At 36.3% G+C, this 21,225-nt stretch overlaps 1 protein-coding gene across 1 annotated transcript in view; it reads right to left on the bottom strand.

Annotated features, from left to right (window-relative positions):
* ASXL3 (ASXL transcriptional regulator 3) overlaps positions 1-20,972 on the bottom strand; it is a 69,584-nt gene extending 48,612 nt beyond the window's left edge. The window contains exons 1-5 of the mRNA XM_057365034.1: positions 20,842-20,972; positions 17,356-17,494; positions 14,997-15,152; positions 13,538-13,649; positions 3,906-4,027 (exon numbers count right to left, since the gene is read on the bottom strand). Coding sequence (XP_057221017.1) covers positions 3,906-4,027; positions 13,538-13,649; positions 14,997-15,152; positions 17,356-17,494; positions 20,842-20,972 — 660 coding nt within the window. The remainder of the gene's footprint in view (positions 1-3,905; positions 4,028-13,537; positions 13,650-14,996; positions 15,153-17,355; positions 17,495-20,841) is intronic.
* Between the last annotated feature and the right edge of the window lie 253 nt (positions 20,973-21,225).

Raw genomic sequence — 21,225 nt, 5'->3', positions numbered from 1 at the left:
AAAAAAAAAAAAAAAAAAAAAAAAAAAAAAAAAAAAAAAAAAAAAAAAAAAAAAAAAAGGGGGGGTGGTGGAGTTGCCATTTCTATTATAATGTATTATGATGACAAATTATAAGAACAAATCCTATGAATGGGTGCCTTCCTTCTCATTAAAAAACTGCATCTACCCACTCTATGAATTAAATAGTGACATCTATATGAACCCAGTCACCAAGCATGCAGACAAAGCCCAAGTTAAGAAAAACAAAACAAACCATGGCAGTGACATACCTTGYGTTGATTCCCTTATTTCCTGAGCTTCTCTCCTCCCAAACCCACTTGGCTGCTGTCTCTGGAGTTTCTGTCTCTACAAAGAGATCTGGATGCCCAGCACAGTCTCAGACATGTCCTGGCTCTGTATTCAGATCCTGAGTCTGAATGGAGTATCCTTCTCTTCTCCCAACAGAAAATTTATGCGTGCTGATTCCAAAGTGCCAAAAGTGAGGCAGGATTTTCTTCCATGTCTGGGAGGTCTACTATCATCCCAGACACCATTACAGCGCATCTTCAAGTTCCTTCTCCTCTCTTGGTACTGACCCAGGGGACACCTGGTACACTGATGGGCAAGGTGCTCTTATACTTGGCTATCAGAGTCCAGTATCAGACACTAACACCACCTCAATGTCCTGGATATTCACACTTTCTCAGTGTAACCTATGTGAGGCCAGTTTGCAGGTATGATCATTTCTTCTGAGAAATGTTCCAAGAACATCTTGATAGATACAGACAAATCAGTACACAGCGAAGACTTCCAAAAAAAGTATCACCTCAAGTCAATGGAACAGAAACTGGACCAGACAGAATCATGTAGATACTATGCCATGACTTGATGTCCATACTTGAGTTAGCCTTGTCCAAAGCAAGTGCAATGCACACAGTAGTGTGACCATGTACYACTGCCAGCAGATGCAGGTGTAGTTCAGTACTTTCCCAGGAAGATGTCCTTACATGGGTCTGCATGCCCAAACTCTCGAGCGTGAGAATGAGGTAAATCAGTACGGAACTGATCAGTACTGACAGGAAATCAGCGTGTGACAGCGTGCCATGATCCTTCTTTTCAAAGGTACAAGATCACCAACAACTGGGCACACACACCCAGGYACTTCCAACAGCAAAAGGGAAACAGAAATCTGTAAAATCTGCCATCAGAAAGCCAAGCATCAAAGGCAGCTCATCACCATAGGCTCTTTTGTCTAAACCCTCATGAACAGGATCTGCTTTGCTGGACATTACTCTCAGAGAAAAGTGTATGCATTATACAAGAGCAAAACGGAAACTCCTTCCAAAGTGAAACCAAATGGAAGCATGGAACACATTCAGTGGTAAAACACTCAAAATCTCTGTCCCAACAAGGACATCATGGAAGCTGGTGAAGCTAGAAAGTTTCCAGACTAAAATGATAGCCCGTCCTTTGACAGGTGAGGACATAAGGTCAGATCTGTGGCATAGACCTCATGAAAATCCACTGCAACTGCAAAACCCCTTAGTCCCTGCAAAGTAGCCCAAATCCACTGCTACCTGAGAGAAATCAAAACCAAGAGCCAGGTCTCAAAAATTGTCCTTTCGTCCACGCTCCTTGCAGAGCTCAAGAAATGCAGCACTGTGACTAATTTGATTCATGAGAACATCCTAAAATGCAGGCTGTTACATCCTAAAATCCAGGCTGTTACAAGCCAAACATGAGATTGCTCTCTGCAATCTAAACCCAGGAAGGTATCTCTAGAATTCATTAAAAAACAAATCATATGCTAATTCAGCACATAGTAATTTAAAGAGAATTACATGTGAGTAGATGGCTAATAAGTAGATAAACAGTAGAGAAAATCTTCTAATTCTAGCTCAGATCTTCAAGTAAAATTGCACAATATCAACTTCCCTCTCACTTCATTTTTAGTGGTTACAAAACAAATACACASAAGATCAAAGTAATGTGAAGAACCCACTGGTTTTAAATTAATTGAGTAGGAAAATGAAAACTATTTTGTAGGTTTTCATTCTGTGGAGACTGTTCAGCAGTAGATAAAATAGCAATAGCTAAGGAAAACCCCATTACAATATATTATATACAGTATATGTACATTTATATATTACAAGCACTTGTTGAGAGCATGGTGATGGCCCATCCTCTGTTACTCTAGCATGGAATCAGTAAGTTTGTACCAGTTGGAAGAGTGTTGCCTAAAAGTTTCTTCAGTATTTAAAGGTACTACAGATTCTTTGTATAAGTTGTAGGTACTATASATCCATAAAAGCAGTAGAAAGATCAGAACGTGAAAGAATAAATTTCCAACAGCAATTTTATAAATAAAATCACTGTTAAGGTTTATTCATTTCTGCTACAATAGCAAATCAAACCTGCAATGTGTATACATGGCAGCAGCTAACACCTGAAGCTTTAGGGAAAACAAAGCAAAAAAAAAAAACCAACTGTTCCATCATACAAATATCCATTTGTCTCACATTGTGCATAGAGAAAACATTTTGCTGATAGCTGTAATGCTACTCTCAAACTCTAAAGAACATGATCTAATTACCATCAACTTAATTAAAACTAATTTCTTTTTATCGATTACTTAACTTTCTGATGTTGTTTTAACCCTAGTGCCTTAGGGAATGTTTTCAAAGATTCACATCAATGTTGTGACTTTTTATATTAATTAAGCTATTCTGATTACTTTGCCCTTTTAAAATTATTCTCAATGCTATATATATCCTAAGTGACAAATGGCAGAGTTTAAACAATTACAGAAGTTCAAACATTTGCGGCTTTGTTCTTTTTTCCCCCTCCTTTCCTCCTTTCCCCTCCTTTCCTCCATCTACCCCTAGGGAAGTTCACTTCCAAGAAGTGAGTGTTTTCCACACCTATTCTCATGGTTAGTGAGCTGCTTTGTGCCCACTGCTCAATTTTTCTGATCAAACACATGGAAGACCTCAATCTAACAATCCTTTYCAGTCCTCAAAGCCCCTAAATACAATGTAACCTTGTGTGAATGATAAACATCTATTAATTTTGSTCTATTTAAACTCTGCCTGCATGARAAACTAAAGTGTTTARAGGAGATATGGACAGGCTTTGCTTAACTTAAGCTTAAATAAAGAGCTTGGCAATAAACTACCCCATGAAATACTGATCTCCATTAACCATAACTAGGAGAACAGTTGGGAGGGAAAATTACAACATGATTTCATTATCCTAACACTTTAGAAAAGTTACAACTCAAAATGAAGAACAGGTAATGACAATTTTTTWAAATATTCTAGTTTCCTAGTTTTTCATTTTTCTGGCTGTAAGCTGAATTAATCAGGCAATGTTGGAAAATAATTTTCATGTTGTCATGCTTTCAGATAATAGCTGAAATTGAATAATCAGCTGTTTTTGCAAGCTTTAATACATATAATGGAATCTAAATCATCCAAATCATAGTTTTTTTTGTAAAAATAACCCTACCCCACTTTTATACCCTGCTGTAGTAATACAGAATGAAAAAAAAATTTAACAGATCATAAAGAAAAACTGAACAAGTATACCTTGGATTCTGACSTATCTGTATCACTTCTTTCAAAGTATTTTTTRAAATTTATTTTTAATMTCACATAAAATTTCCAACACAAATGCTAACACAGGAAAAGCAGGGGTGTGATAATACAAACAGTTCTGCTTAACTGAAGAGCACTTTAGACCCCTTTAAACTCACAACAAATAGGACTGCGCCCTCAATAAAAAACAGAGCAAAGACCCCAGCAATACAGCACTAAACACGGCACTAAAATTCCTCAGAAGACCTTTTAAATTCTGCTGACATCCCCTTCACACAGGAATGAGATGCTAAAGGGAWGCCAACTGATGATGAGTCAGTATAAGCTTACCTGTTTAAGTGCTTTCTTTGTGTGCTGTTGGAAGGAAGATACTAGCTTGCTTTGCACCGGTGCATTAGTAAGGCTTGAATCACGATTGGAAGACATTTCTTCAGATGTCTGCTTTGGGCAAACTTCATAAAAAAATGAAACAAAAAATCAGAATTCTGTTATGGGGGTTATCTTCCCTATTTCTTGGAGAGTCATAAGGATGGAAAAATTAACCAAATACAAGGAAATGCCTCAAAACCAGAAAGTTTGCTGTAAAAAATTCAACTGATCTTGAGGTCCAGAGGAGCTGAAAATCCAGTCATATCCTAAGCAAATTTATTGCTTCACAAATATTTGTACCTCATCATACCCTTCCTATGCAGTTCTGGAGGCTTGCATATTTTGCCTTTCAGGTCCTGAAAGGTAATTGAAATAGTTTAACAATAGGTTTCACATAGAAGCTAGGCAAAAACTATCTTCCTCACCAACACTTTAATGGATTATAAGCATTTATACAAGAGACACTGATGACCCCTGGATCTAGAAATACTCACATACATGTAACTTTGTACCAGATTGGGTTACATAAAAGGGTATGGGTAAAGCTAAGAACTCACACTTTCCTGTTTAACGGGTAGACTAGAATATCCTGGAAAGGTGAATTCTGGTCTCCCAGGTAATACATGCTGCTGTACTTGTCAGCCTTCTAAATAATCCATGCTTTAAAGAACAAATATTACAGTACTTGCATTGAACAGCCTCTTGAATAAATGTTGTGTGAGACACAGAAAAAGTCTCTCAGTTAAAAAGACTTTTTTTTTTTTTTTTAAACAGCTTTATGAAACAGATATGAAACCTGTGAGAATAGCTGGAGGATCTTGTTAGTGTTGGTGGTCAGCAAACTCAACTAAAAGGGCTGTGGAAACCTTTCCACTCCTAATGCCTTGCATTACTATTACTCTCACTAGTATCCTGAGACTGCCCAGCTAAACCAGCATTACCCTGCATCCAGAAGTGAAGCAGCTTCTTTTCCATTTTCCTCTGCTGCCTCAGTTCAAATCTGGCCTTCCAGYAGTGCTCAAAGCTTGTTGTGTGCTGGCATACCTTCTTTATAATGCTTTGCAGCAGTAAAAGGTTTTCTAAGATTTGTCATACTTTGCACACCACCAGAATAGTCCGAAGACACTCAAAGCAGGTGCACTGACATCTGCCAGAAATAATGYAGCCCAGTACTTTTGTCTATTTTCTCCTCCCATCCTTTAGTGGGATGAGSAGATACCTCAACTAGCCTTCTAAGTCCCTTGACTTTACCAGTGTTTCATAGAAGAAACATTGTAATTCTTTTTGATTTGTGTTTGTAAGAAAAAAAGACAYAGAACAATTCGGTTATCAATAATTACTGGCCATCATAAGATGCATGTGATGTTTAACTTCTTTTTTCTCAATTCTCAATAACAGAGAATACATTCTATGGCACTGCTGTTATGTCAAGATCATTTTCATACTAGATTAAGTTTTTTCATTACCAGATTAAAGAAATACTGTTTTCTTACAAGATTTGTAACTGATTTTTGTCTCTTTTTTTCCCCCTTACTCTTGAAGGATTTGCCAAAATATACCAAGAAGTTGCAACACAAAACAGGTTCTGAATTTACAGAATCACCTGGTTTGGATCAATCTTTTCCACATGACAAGCAAAGCTAACTATTGAATAAGACAATGTAAAGGAGCAGCAAAATGTCTGCAGAAAACAAAGAATAGCTGATTCATATAACCCAAATCACTGCATAGCTAAGCTCCTCATACAACAAAATACCTAAAGCAAAACAAAAACCTGGCATTTGAAATTACCCAGATTTTGTCTTCTCCTTTGAAGAGAATTTTTTTTTACTGTTATCTGGCAAATTTTGAGAGTCAAGAATTGATGAAGAAACCCCAAAATAGTTTGAGCACACAAACTCCAGAGCTAATGAGAAAAGAACAGAACAAATTTTAAAAAGCCTGAAGAATGGAAAGTTAAATGCCCCTCTAAAAGAGGATAGATACAACATGACCTGCTCATGATAAACCTATTCCTGTTCCCTAGAATGAATGCAACTCCTATTTTCAAATGGGAAATTCTGATTTTCATTACAGTGATCCAGGATATTATCCAAGAGTCTCCCCTATTTATTTAGGTGATAAAGTTCATCCTAAAGTGATTTGACAACACTATCTGATGATGCTTAACACTGAAACTATTAATGTCAAAGTCATGATACAGCGGGAATAAAAATAGGCATAGCTCTACATTAATTTTGTACTTTCATTCATTTCTCTTTTAACAATAAACCTGAAGTTGTGACAGGATTTATAAGAGGCTATACTTCTTATTTCTATCATTACTTCAATTTTGCATTAAAATGTAATCAGTATATTGGTTTATTTTGCTTCTGTTCCTTTGAATCTTTTACAACAATTAAACCAAGGAACAGGGGCTGTTCTAGTCGGTGAAACAACTGGAGCAATAAAGAGCTTTCCTTCACTGTAATTTCTTCCACAGATACAGAAGGAATACCTMACTTCAGGCTGGTTCTTTAGTGCAACCCAAGCCTAGCTTCTTCAGAGTTTTGAAAAAAAAACAAACCCCAACTTTCTCCTGTGGTCTGTGATTAAAGACATAGACATATGAGTTTGAAATCTRCTGCTTAAAGCATTTAAAATGACAYTGTGATCAGAGAAAGTCAATATAATTTATTTAGAATGAATGATACTTCCTTTCTAAAACCTATTTTGTACATTATAATTTTCTTCATATCTCTAGTAACTTGAAATAGTAAGGTAGTAGGAAACTATTTTAAACATTACTTTCTATGCTTTCATTAAATTTTCCATTTCCATTTAAAACCAGCTTGATATAAAACATGGTTATGAAGCTAACCATCTAGTAAATAAGAGATGTCATTGCCTATTTTCCAAAAGTAGAGGATGCAAACATTTAAAATCTAAATACATTGTATTAAATTATACAGTTGTTTAATAACATACACAACCTACTCACCTTATTAGTAAAAAACAATACTAAAACTGACACACAGACTTTATTTAGAGGATAATCAAGATATTGTTTAAAAACAATATAATTGTCTTTTCTGTAGGAAATTAAATAAAATTTTGGGACAATGAATAAATTAAATCTTTAAAAAATGTACTGCTACTTATTAATTTAAATCAATTTGTGCCAAAGTATCACTGTATTAAAAATATAAAAGGATTTATTTATTTCTTAATTTCTATGGATAAAGTTCAACTGCTTTTCTCTGAATGGGTCAGACATACAAAAAGGGAAAAATATGACAGAAAGACATATAAGTGTCCAAAATCAACATTGATGATCCTAGTGAAAAAGCAATGCCTTAAGAACAGAGCAGGCATTTCTGCTACAGAAGGCAAAGAGAACAGTAAAAGAAAAATTCAAGAAGAGAGTATTCTTTGTACATATATACAACTTTGGAAAGCTGCAACKACTTTTTCCATAAGCACTAAAGGTCCATGAATATTATCAGATCCATGTTCACTTGAAAATTTATATCAGAAAAGAATGCTAAAAATAAACTGGATGCTGGGGAGGAAAAAAAAAAAAAAGCCCTGAGAGAATGTGACAGATAAAGGGAAAATATTTGGGTAGCAAATAAAGAGGATTCAGCATTATTGCTACAGCAGAAAAAGGAAACAAGAGCTGTTTTAAGCCTACAGGAGGCATTTCCATTTAGTGGAGAATAATTAGGCTCCATTCTTTAAATCAGCTTCCTCAAGGGCCAGGACCGAGCGAAGGAATAAAGAAAAAGCAACTATTAAGCCRTAAACTGTTAGGTTATGAGCTGGAAGAGCAGCTGGGTTTCTGAAGATAAGACCTCCCTAGTGAATGTTCAGAGACTGTTAACATGAATGATAGAATTAGAATTACTTAGCARAAACAGTATGTTAAAAATGTTTCCRACAAACTCCATTTAAAATAACTTCCTCTCTTTCATTTTTCCAAGACTAGTTTTGTTAATTATTACAAAAGACTATAATTTATAAATATCAGCAGTGCTGTCTTTGAATTTCAGATTTTATAGGCTACCTCTGTAATTTTCTATTCCTTTTTACCTTCCCCACCCAAGAAATGACATGTATGTGGCACATATTAGAATACACGTTTCTTCAAAGAAATCATTTTTTTGAGGAATATAACAAAAAGTTATTCTATGCCCTTGTCACTGAAAGTTATTAGGAATAACTGTAAACAGATTTATGTAACTAGAATGACAGAGAAATTCCTGTCCAGTAAGGGCTTTATTTTCCCAAAATCAATAGTACAATTAATTTTTATTTCAGTCAGATCATACAGATTTAAAATCAAACCAGCAAAATCARCAGCAGTTCACTTCCTTCTTTGTTAAAGTAACCACAGCAGATGAGAAGGATTGTTTACTAATGGCCACATTACAAAACACAAATTAATATTGTTACCATATGCTAAGACTGGCGTCTACCTCAAGCATAAAATGTATGCACACACTCTGGAGATATGAAACTTCAGAGAGAACTCCCTTAGGAAAACACACRCACAAAATCTCTCTCTAAAATATGCATAAAATTCAATATTTTCTTTGGGTGACACAGATCTATACTTGTATTGACATAAATGGTTACACTTTGCCAACACAGATGTATCGAGCAATTCACCTCTGTCACTCTTTGATCTCTAGAGCCCAACTTGCCAAAACTGAACAATTCAGAACTCGGCTGTTGCCATCAGCTCTTGAAAATGAAAACCAGTTTGGGAGTTAGTTAATTGTGCGAGTTTGCCAAAGCAAGCAAAAACAGATGTATACATCAAGGGTACTACAGTGACTGCAATATTCTTCTTGAAAAGCAATACTAGCACTATGAATTAATAAATAGTATTGAATAGTATTTTTTTGGAAAATGGTATCAAATACCACACCAGCTTCATAGCTTGCACTGAATCCCATTATATTCACAGCATGCTTTTGAGCCCAAACATTTCACAAAGCTTACAAAACCGTGAATCCTAATTCCAAAGCAAGTCAACATTTTCTACTAAAAATATACAGCCTGTCATCACTAAGCCACCAATTTCTTAGGCCTCATTAACTACTGTACAGGAAAAAAAAGCAGATGAGAAACATCCTCCAGCTCCACATTATCTTCTYTCATTCTTGTTACTCCCTTCAAGCGGTAATGAAACAAAAGAAGTYAAGCTCAATCCCGGGTCCCGTGTTTTTATTTTGTAGTTGCAGGGAGATGAAACAACAACAAACACAAAAATATCTAAAGCAAAGTTAAAAACCATCTCTTGCTGATGTGTCACCCARAACYCTTATGTTTGYGCTGCCACTCCATTGCTGCTCTTTYGCTTTTAGAAGAGTCTATCTCACATCCAGGTGKTGCCAAATGTCACAAACATTTCCAGTAAAATCATCCCAAGAGACAAGATGCTAATAGTAACAGTTTCCATGAAATTCCATTCCTGGAAAGGAACTGAATATCCAAATGTGGATTTGGGTTTCAAACAGTGGTGAATATACATTCCTTGCTACAGAGTTATCCTAGGGTTTTCCTAGTCCAAAAAGCACAACGTGTACAACAACGCAGTAGCTACAAAGCACAATTTCAGGATTCAGCATGAACCGGATTCTCTGCTGTCCATCATTTTGTCAACTATCTCTAAGAAAACTGCCTAAGGAATTAASTCTGCCATTTCCTGTTCACAGCTGAAGAACATGCACTTCTAGGAAGTGCTGAAAACTGAAGCGTCTCAAGAGGAGGCATATGCTGCTCGTATTTGGGCGCACATCAGAAGCCCTGTTTGGGTTGGGATGGGGAGGGAATAGCAGGAATTGCTGTCTCCTCCGCACTTACATCATTTTGCATTCCATTGGCTCCCGTGAAGACAATTTTTAATCAACTGCACTCCGTGGCTGATGGATTAGCCCTGGCTTCAGAAACCCTAGGGACAAATGCTTTTTGAGAACTGCACATCCTATTGATGGGCAAAAGGATATTATAGTCATCATTTTCCCAGGCAACAGTAATTGGGATTTTAATTCTTTTACCGACAGCATCTTTACATGCTACCCCTGTATTTGAGTGAAATGGAATTTTAAAGATATGAGGCTGCTACAGAGCTTCTATTAGAAATCCTATTCTAAACAAAATCAACTGTAGCACAAAGAGTTTCTTTAACATATGTCTTTGGAGAAGATGGGGAAAGAAAAATTCTCCACAGCATCTGCAAAATCCTTAGGTGTGACCATTCCACTTGTCCACTTAGCAATACAGATGTCGTGTAACAGCTTTTTCAAAGTCATGTGTTTATAATCATCACGAATTTTTATATTATTATGTTGATATAATCGTTCAGTAGCCTGCATTTATATTGTGAAAAATGCACCTGCTGAGGAAAGATGTGATTCTTCTCTGTTTGGGTGTCAGTTGGTACTTTTTATTCCRAAAGACTATTGTCTAAAAGCCCACAAATGGGCTGAGGCTGTTGCTTACAGTTTCCTCCTTTTGCTTCCAGCTACATTTATAAAAAGGCATTTTTAAAACTCTTGCTAAATTTCTGATCACTCTGTCAGAACTGGGGCTTCTGGACTCCATCACAGTGGAAATGAGCAAATAAAAATGCAATTCATTAGGCAATTAAGAATTCAATGTGCAAGCAATGACCATCCTCATATGTATCACACATATTCTAAAAGACAAGAATTACATAAAGCACTTTTTCCACTGAATTAAATGTTACTTTTGTGCCACAGAATAATTTCCTGGAAAGCAAAAAAAATCCAGCTTTAGTGTGAAAAGTGCAATTGATCTGTTAGACCGAATATTTTCTATAGAAATACATTTTCTCAAATATTTACAAACYGATCAAGTCACCACCTCACCGTTGATAAACTAGTGAGACCATGCCTGTTAAATCCCCCAGAACAAAGGAGGCATTTGTTCACTCTTAGACTTCTTATATGTCACTCAAAGACTTCTTATATGTCTTTTCTAAATCCTTTCCTGTTTACTTTAATTCCTTCTTACAGCTATAATGAATGCAATACAGTGGTAATCATTTAACTAGTGCTATACCCTAAGGAAAATCTGTGCCCATATTCTTTAATCAGTGCTATCAGAATTATAGTCTAAGAAATGCATTGGACTAATTAGCAAGTGTATCTCATTCATGTTCAATTTATTTTCTGTTGTGATCCTTAAATGCTTTTCAGATATAATGATTTATTGAATACATACTTCTGCTGCATGTGACCTTTTTTCCTTGCTTGAAAGTCTAAAAAAATTCGTGCTGTTCAGCTGTAATAATTTACAAGGCTATCAAGAGAAGTCTCAAAATTATTATTTATTACAAATAAATTTAAGATTGATTACATAGTTTTCAAAAAGTATTGACAGAAAAAAAGTATTGAATGAAGAGTGGTCAAATCGCACCCTCCAGAGTAAATGCCTACTGTGGATGGTGATTCCTACGCCTTTACAGATTAAAAAATTTGTAATTTCAATCCACTAAAAACTGGCCATATCTATTGGGCATGGTCCTATTTTTAAGACAAGCCTTCTATACTGAAAATGAAATCAGAATTCTAAGTGTACATAACTGATATCTTTAAAAACAAAACTTACAATCTCAAGAACAGCTATTATCAAACACGTTTAACAAAATTATAATACAAAATTCTGTATTAGCTGACTGATATGGTATTTATGAAATATGTGCTGACTTAAATTCTTAATTGATCATATCCAGCACTGGCCTTTCTATATGCAACAGAGACTCACTATTGCCATCCCATTCACTTTTTTTTTAATATATCCATTCATATCCATTGCATGACAAAGAGAAATGAAAATGTCTTGTTTTCAAAAAGTTAAATATATTGCAGTTTTCCAAGATTTGTTAAAGATGACACATGAGGAAAAGCTCTCATCTTTAAAACCTAGGTTTAGGTGWAATTTAACACTCTATTCCAAATACTTCAAAATGTTAAATTTTTGCAGCTTCTCTTCTATGTTATCACAAGTGTTATAATTACTTTTATTACTATGACTGTGAAAATAGCATAAAGCCTACTTCCAGTCAAAATCCAGCAATTTTCTACCTCTGGAATGATGACATCCTATTTACATTCTATAACATTCTCTTTACATCTTAACACTCCTAAATAATTGATCCTATTTTTTGCCATGATTTTTGTTTATAACAAGTAATATCAACGTTTGCTTTGTATTTGCAATTGTATTTACACTGCTTTTTACTGCTCTTTTTTTCCTGCAATTTGAGGAACTGTGCATCAGCAAATTTTCTRAGTATCAAACAGGAATTGGTAAAGAACTAGAAGCATGTAAGTTCATTACAYATGTAGCATACACTACATAAGCATAAAACCACTGCACATGCAGAGTCTGTTAACTTATAGACATAATATATCAAAGAGAATGAAGAAGCACAGACATTTAATAACTCCTGACTTTTGTTTCCACAGATCTTCAAAACTTCAGTCGCAGATAGACCCACAGCAACATGTCTTGGATAATTCTGTTACTCCTATCACTGAACACTTAATGATTTTTCAATGCAGTATCRGTCCTGTCAAGGTGCAGGCAGGGAGCTAAGTGAGTTGCTCAAGTTAAAAAAGGAAGTCTGTGGCAGAACAACATGAGCTGAGCCTTTTCAAGTCCCAGCTGTAAACAGGACACCGTCTCACCAAGTAAGCCAAAACAGCAGACTGCAGTCCAGCAGTGGGACATATTGTGATGGGGTAGCAAAAGAGAACTGATCAAGGAAATGTTTATTTTAAAAGCCTGGACAGTTGGATTTTTTTTCTTTAATAAAACATTCACTTCATAATCATTACCTGAATGTAGCTGCATTCACTTCATAATCATTACCTGAATGTAGCTGCATTCACTTCATAATCATTACCTGAATGTAGCTGCAATAAGAATAACATTCACTTCTGTCACTTACTGTCAAGTAATTTTAGGTGACTGGTGTTTTCTTTATGACTGACTATTAACTCTCAAAAAGAAAAAAAATATATATTTGTAAGTTTGCCAGTTTTAAGTTATTTCAATATTTCAGTTTGCCTTTATCTTAGAGAAAAAAAGAAAAGCACAGCATTTGATACTTCAACATGTCTTTATGTCAGGATAGTACACAGGAGTACCTCTGCCTGAAAAAAAARAACCATAAACCTTTGTCCTCTGCCCAGAACTCTACCGAGGGACCAACCCCACATGTCCGCCCTGAGATCAATGAAATGTCTGAATCTGACAGCTGCAAGTCTGAAGCCCMGTAAAGGCAAATTATTCTTTAGCTTTGGGCCCTGAACAAAAAAAACTGCAAGCCAAAAAATTGCCTACTGACAACACACCCAACAGTACTATTGTCTTTAAAACCCTAAGTCAAATAGAGGCATTTAGTGTTCCTGATTTCTTCATGAGGCCAAAACAAGAGAGGGAATCACTCAAAGTAGTTCCACTGAGTACAAAATATTATTTATACTGCTTAGAAGTTACAGCACAAAAATCTGAAGAAAACAATACTTTGTCTTTTCCCAAAATATGCCCTCTAATATTAAGATTAAATCACCTACCACCATTTTCTTCTCCATTATTATTGTTTGTCTCAGCCATGTCAGTGCCATCTAACTCAGATTCACATCCTAAATCCAATGTTCCATCAGTAGGGCATGTTGATTCTTCTTTCTACAGTTAAAAAATAAAAATAAAAATAAAATTAACAAGAAAAAAATCAATCATGATCCTGCTGCATCTCCGAAAATAGATTACTGCAGTGTACTCTCATGCTTACATTAAAAAAAGAATGAAATAAAATATGCTTGTGAGTTACTTTAGAAAGAGCCATAAAAAACAGACTTTCATGAAAAAACTTGCAAACCAAAAGCAAAAAAAGCTTTTTTGAGAAGTCGTAACATGCTCTTTTTAAAACCGAAGAAGCCAAATAAAATGCAAGATATTCCACTTTTCTTCTTTTTCTTTTCTTTTTTTCAACAGACACAGACTTGTGTGGCTGTTAAAAATCCTAGTTTTCCAGTTGAGTGTCTATAACACTGAAGCAAAACACAAATCCTTTAATGTTTCTTTTCTGCCTTTGCCTGTTTCCTGAATTCAAATAGCTGAAGCAACCTGGAGCTCACAAGCACGGGAGTGATTGTGAATTCCTGGAATTGTGCCAAGAATATCTCCCGATTTAAAGAAAAACAACAGCATTTGTTCTAGTAAATTAGGAAAGAGAGCTTCTGAAAACTATTAATTCAATTTCAGGTACAGGATTTTTAGTTAGCAGGAGCAGAYAAATTTATATATTTTTATAWTTTTATACCCTTACATCAAATACATCTGTCATAAATTACAAAAGATCCTTAGCCCCAGCCCAAAATTTTAGTTGACTACATTTAGACTGCCAAGCAGATAATCTCCCTTTCTTGTTTCTCATCTCTGCCTTACATTCTTCCAATCCTATTGTGAAACCCTCTAAAGTTTGATCATGTATAACAAGAAAAAATTCCCACCCACAGTAAACATCTTGTTCATTCCAAAACAGAATAAAAAGGGATATAMATAGCATAAAGGCAAAATTCTATTACTATAATTATATTCCTTCTCAAAAGCAATGATGCAACCTATAAATTAAAAGCTGATTTATATTAGACTTGCAAATAATTTTTCACTATTCAAAAATCAAACATTAATACAATTACTTAATTAGAAAGTCAGTGATCCTCTTGAGCTCACTGCTCATAAAACAAAGGCCTTACTGTGAACAACTCTGAAAAAGCAGCATTTTAACTAAGCTACGTGGTTTTTATACCATGTGCCAAATTCGAGAACATGTATATGCTTTCTAGGACAAAACATTCAATATTTACTTTCATTATAAATCCTTTTAAAAGACATCTGAAAGCAGTTAGAAGGACTATCAGGTCATTTCCTCTCCAAAGAATCAGATCTGTTTACCTTTATATCTAYTGAGACATTCATAAAATGAATTAATAGCTATATGTACAATCCATACACAAAATTTAAACTTACTTTGAGAGCATAGAGTCCTGATTTCCCAGGGATTTTGAAGAATGTTCCATCACCTACACGAGTGTTAGTGTGAAGCATTGCATTCAGGCAAGCTAATGGAGAGGTTCCACTGAAAAATAAAATTGTGCAGTCTAAGATTGAGTGCCTCTTGTAAAACTATTCTCTCTGTCTATTTTTTTAAAAAACTCATGCTTGCCTGGCTTTTTTTTTTTTTTTTGCCCACCCCCCCAACTTCTTTTTTTTTTAATTCTCTCAACCCTGAAAACATCTACATTACAATAACAGGCCAGTTTCAAACTTAATCATATGCATCTGTCCCCTAGGCTTGAGGCAAAAAGTCTGTGAATTATAATTATGCTTTTCTTCATACAGCAACCAGCTCCACATTCTGAAAGAACCAAAGTCCAAATATTTATGTGAAATTACTTCATAAATAACRCCATGAAGCCTCATTTTTAAAATGTTACAGACAATGTGGCTGCTGCACATGAATGATCAAAACAGTACCAAGTTCAAGGGCAGCTGCATCCCATAGGATGAAAGGCAACAAAAGAATAATAAAGAGCCCAGAAAGAACACATTTAAAATTAAAAGTGATATATAGTAAAGCCTCCTTCTGGCTCAACATGGTCAGCATGCATTATTATATGTAAATATAAGCACATTTGTACCTTTTATGAAGCACTATCTTTTCTAATTAGAACTGTTTTAGAGATTAAGAGACTGACCTACTAAAGGTAGTTATTGTAATACCACTGTGGAATGCRTATTAAAGGACTATTTAAAAAGAAACACAACACATTAAGAAAAAAAATGAGTATTTGGACAGAGATATTTTTGTAGTATATACATGTTTACAACAGAAAATGAAGCAAATATTTCTACCTTCGTTATACGTATACTATTCTGAAAAGTTGATCTAAAAAGTGGGGGGAAAGAAGGCAGACATAAATTATTTTATTTAGTTTTAATATAAAAATTGAAGTACAAGATCTATAGATGTACTCTCCCATCTTTGTCCCCGTTTAATGGCTAATGTGCACGGTGTACTCAGGGACTGAATCTGAAACTGTGCTTCTTCCCTGGGGTCCCCAGTCTGCACGCACGCTTATCTTCAGCCACGTAAATATATTCCACTTGGTTAAGTGGAACAATGCCTGTGCATTAAATTAAGTGTGTTGCTAAGTATTTCAGGATTAATTATATACTCAACTATAAACCAGGAACAGGGCTTCAAAGTTCATCAGAAGCTACTCTTTATTCTGCGGTGTTATAACACAACATCCAATCTTGGTTAAAAATTGCATGTCTGATTTTTTTTAATAAGTGAAACAGGATTGAAATTGTTATGTTTCACATGGTTATGCTTCCTGTTTATTTTCATGGCTCTGTTACAGCAAAATTCATCCATACTGTACATGTATTATTATTATTTTAATGGCAAGATCGATAGTGTGGTAATTGCTCTCCCGGTAAAAATTAAACTATGAAGTATCCTGAGGCCAGGAAGTCCTGTCTTTTATAATTTATTTGCTACAGGTCACCTAATGTATCATAGTACTGCATCTAAAATAAAAAATTGCAGGTAAAACTGTAGCTTATTGATAAACACATCAGATATATGTAATAGGCATTTATTTTATGAGTATTCTAAACACGATCAYGCAACATGAAAATTCTGACAAAGTTTTTGTTGTTTCTTTTTCTTCTCTGCAAATAAAACTAGCTCCACATTTGGTTTTGATATAATACTTCAACAAAATACAACCYAAAATATGTTGGAAATAAAATGATACTGCTAGCAGTGGGACAGAGAACATGAAGAGAGCTCATTGAGTTTAACGATTACTTAAACGCTTTTGTAATATGTAGGATACTTCTCTTTACACATTTTCCTTACTGTATTAATGCTTGACAAGCAAAGACAAAAAGCATTTAATACAGCAGTTATGGTTGTGTAATTTCTTCCATATGTTAACGTACATAACRTGAAGCAATTTCAACTCTCTCAGACTTGGATCTTTTCAGTGAAACATTATCACCGATTAAGGCTTTCTCTGCAAGACAGAAAGAACTCGCTGACTCTGCAGCAGAACACAAACTTGGTATGTCAATAAGAAACAAAACTGTGTGTGCATGTATGCACGATTTGTATTCTCTTCCTATTCGGATGGAGATACTCTGGACTCCAYACTTATTTTTAGATATCATTAAGCAATTAAAATGATACAGGATGAATGAACCCAAAACAGAGGATTTGGCAACATCTCAYGATCACTACTGTGCTCACAGCAGATATCTTAATCTTCAAAGTCTAGACAACTGGCAAGTGGACAATAGAAACTACTCTCTGACTTACAAAGAAACCCGTATCGGCTACTGAGCCAAGAAGTACTTTAACTWCTGCTACGCTTGCTCCTTGCACATATCTGCAACCCCTAATGGCATGCAACCAAAGGGCCACATCCACCCTTCTTAAAAACAGGACTTGGGCATGACTGTAAGGGGCACAAAACAAACCACACAGGACACACTTCAGTTGCAAATGAAAATAATCTGGATACACTGAAGGGTGGAATTTATTTTGAGCGAACAGATCAAACTGAAGTTCCATGGCGTCCTTCATAAGTGTGATTTTGACTCATATTAACCAGTRACTTGCCTATTCTTCTGTCAGGACTGGCTTCCTTAAAACACTGTATTAAAATTCCCGAGCGTTACCCACAACTGATGCTGGAAATGCTTGTGACACATGCTATCACAACACAGGGGACTGAGGTTCAAAAAGCCAGCAATCAAAGGTCCCATGATACAGACTGATGTCTGAATGATAAAGCACTTTCTGAGGGATCTGTACTACTTATTCTGTGCTTTCTAAATTCTCCTACAGCCTGAGGAAATGTTCCTTCTGCTCAGAGCTCCTGGCATGTATTAATACAGCAGTCAAGGCCTGCCAAATGCAAGCCTGAGTATCTCTGAATATCAAAAATGGCACAGCTTGACCTAAGTTCTTGAAACGCTCCAAAKCAGTTCAACTTTGATTCAGTTAAATGAAATTGGATACAATAATATTCTACTTTGCAACTTGATATCTGTGAATTTTTAGAGCCACAATATATTTTAAATCGATATGCTGCAAGTTTTATTGCCACAGTTCTGCACACAATAAATACGTTTACCATTTACAGTCTTCAGATGCAGAACTTTCATACTATTTATCATCATCTGGGTGAGACTGCTTTAAACCACTSTGATATTCTAGAAGTCATTCATATATGGAATTTACAATCTGTAGCAATATGTCTTTAAGACTGGTATTTTTCTGCTTGTTTGTTTATTTTATATACATATACATCTATACACACAAACAAGCAATATACCCTTCCTCCCCCTTTCAAATATGTTTAAAATGTGAAAAGTTACTTACTTTCTGCAACGGTGATGTTATAGTGCGACAACAACCAGCAATATAGGAAAGAAAAGAAAACAAAACACTCATTAACCTTCCAATATAAAGATTGCTAGTACAATTCAACCATTTAACAGACATCAGGCATTTCAATGTTTCATTAATTCTCTTTTCCAAAATCRCTATAAGCTGGTAGCACTCAGTGCATCCCTTCAAAATTCCTGTACATTACCAAATCAAACTTTGCACCCCCAACTCCCCCAGTCAAAAATAGCTCCAACATTTAGCGATTCTGGGCTCCCTCTACTGGTCACGCAGCCGGTGTCACCTAAATCGAAATGCCAGACTCAGTTACAGAGTTTCCACACACCAATTTCTGCTAAAACATGTAGGGGAAGTACAGATTTGGGCTACTTCCTCCTCTGCCACCCTCCCCAAAACTCTATAAAAAATTTGTAAAAACACCAGTAAAACTCTACTCATTTTTATACTGTAAACTTCTCAAACACATGGTTCTATAAGAAAAACCATGAAAACATCTACAGTCAGGCATATAATTTTAATGGTCTTTGCTAGACTGCCTGCCAAGAGACAAAAATTATGATCTTGGCAGAAAAAGGGATGTTTTAAATATGGAAAATAAATTGACTAAAGCTGCCTTGTCCAAGCAATATATTGYGGCAGACGGTGAAAGTTCCCTGACACTTTGCAGACAAGACACCAGCATTTCAGCCACTCAGCCCTACTGTACGCAGTGTAACCCCCTCCTTTTCCTGATATGTTTCCAAATCTAATGATTACTGCTGTAAGAGAAGCACCTAGGTATCATAAATTTATTCAGCATTTATTTGCTTGAATCATCTCTTTTTATACACATTTGTACATAGTCACAAGGGAGCAACAATTTTCACTCACTGCTAGAAACAAAGTAAAACCAAGAGGCTTAAGAACTAATTTCTAGTCATGACTTGAAGTCACAGACAATACAATAAGTTCATAATATATGTAAGTTACGCCAATTTCTGAGTGAAAACAGATAAAGAAAATAAAACTTATCGAGGAAAGCTGTAGAAAACCCACTTGTGTGGTACAGTAAATGGAAAAGAAGGCATAATTGTAATTTTCCGGAAATATACAAAAAGCTGATGAAGTCAATGGAGATGAACACTCTTCATGGCCACTGGGGGAGGAAAAGGAAAGTTCACAGAGCTTAAAAGTGTGAATGTAGGTGCTGATGTTTTAATCAACACCAGAACAGAGCAGGGGAGATTGTAAAATGACCTTCATCAGAAGATCATGCACACACCACTCCTGGCTGATACATTGATTGGAACCCGTCCCAGTGTTTGTATTGAATGATCTCTTGAGCATACATCCAGCACTGCAAATGTGATGCTTTATSTCTTCAATAAATCGAAATTTTGGTTAAGGCTGAAGTTAATCACACACCCTGTGTATGAAAACTTGTTCCAACATACACAGCAGCTAGAAATGCTGGAAAATTGACTCAATATCTAAACGTGCACTGCCTGCTGAAGTGTTGCACACAGCACTGCTTGCCTGGTGTGATGAAGCCCTTTGGCTCCCTCTTAAAAGCTTTCTCACAATCTTCAAGGARCCATGTTCCTACAGTCCTGCTGTCAAGTGCCAGCAAAATGTCCCAGCCTGAATCACAAGATTGTAGCCGTGACCTAGCTCAGGAGCAACACAGAAAACCACCAGGAACCTAAGCAGCTATACCAAGAAAAGAATAAAGCTGTCCTATTTATGAAGATGACAGGCAAACTGCACTGACCAGTCTAGAGCTGCTCTCCTCCCACAACCAGGCTTGACTGAGCTGGCAGTGCTGCAGCAGCTCTTAGTGCTGGGGCCAAGACAAATTCTACCAGCCTGGGCCCAACAGGAATAATCAAGAGACGTCCAGTGAATTGAAGACTGAAAAAAAGACCCAGACATTTTATTATTCTCAAATGGCACAGGCATAGGATCCTTCCCTTGGCACAGATGGAAGCAGCGAACACAGGTAAATAGTGGAAAAAAAAGTTGATGACGGCAAGATTTCCTGCCAACCACCTACAACTTTTTCAGCAATAAATGCTTCGAGTTAGTCTGAACAAACCAATCAGTTGACCCTGGCTGGACATCATGCCCACCAAAGCTGCTTTATCACTCCCCTTAAACCCCAACCTTAAAACATCTTCCTTCTCTCCACCTTGTCCTCCTTCCTGGGCTTAATTTCACTCATGGATTTCTCTACCTCCTCCCCAGCAGCTTTGACACCCTTCTGCTCCAGCCTCGGTCCCTTCCACAGGGTGCASTCCTTCATAAACATGGTTTTCACCATGGGCTGCAGGGGAATCTCTGCTCCAGCATCTGGTGCATCTCCACTTCCTCCTTCTTCACTGATGCTGCTGTCTGCAGAGTTGTTGCTCTCACCTATTCTCACTCCCCGCTGCAGCTGTAGCTGTTGTGCAGGGCTTTTCCCCTCTCCTTTGCTCTGTTACCCCAGAGGCACCCATCATCATCGCTGATGGGTCTGTTTTGGAGCCGGCTGGCATTGGTTCCATCGGACATGAGGGAAGGTTCTCACAGAAGCCACCCCTGTGGCCCCCCACCATCAAAACCTGGCCACGAAAATCCAGAACACACCGGAAGACTGCAAGCAGTATACTTATTTCCCAGCCAGTGTCATATACAGACTATGTATTCCAGGTACATTTGCATTCAGCCATCTTTWTTTCAATAGCAAAATCCTAAGACTCAACATGATAATCCTAACTAAACCAATTTAAATTATCAAGCAGAAAACTTGATTTAAAC

The sequence above is a fragment of the Malurus melanocephalus genome, unplaced genomic scaffold, assembly GCF_030028575.1.
Source record: "Malurus melanocephalus ecotype Western Australia unplaced genomic scaffold, MMel_1.1 scaffold_46, whole genome shotgun sequence".
Lineage (NCBI taxonomy): Eukaryota > Metazoa > Chordata > Aves > Passeriformes > Maluridae > Malurus > Malurus melanocephalus.
Note: the sequence above shows the minus strand (reverse complement) of the source record. Positions and strands in the feature narration are given on the sequence as shown.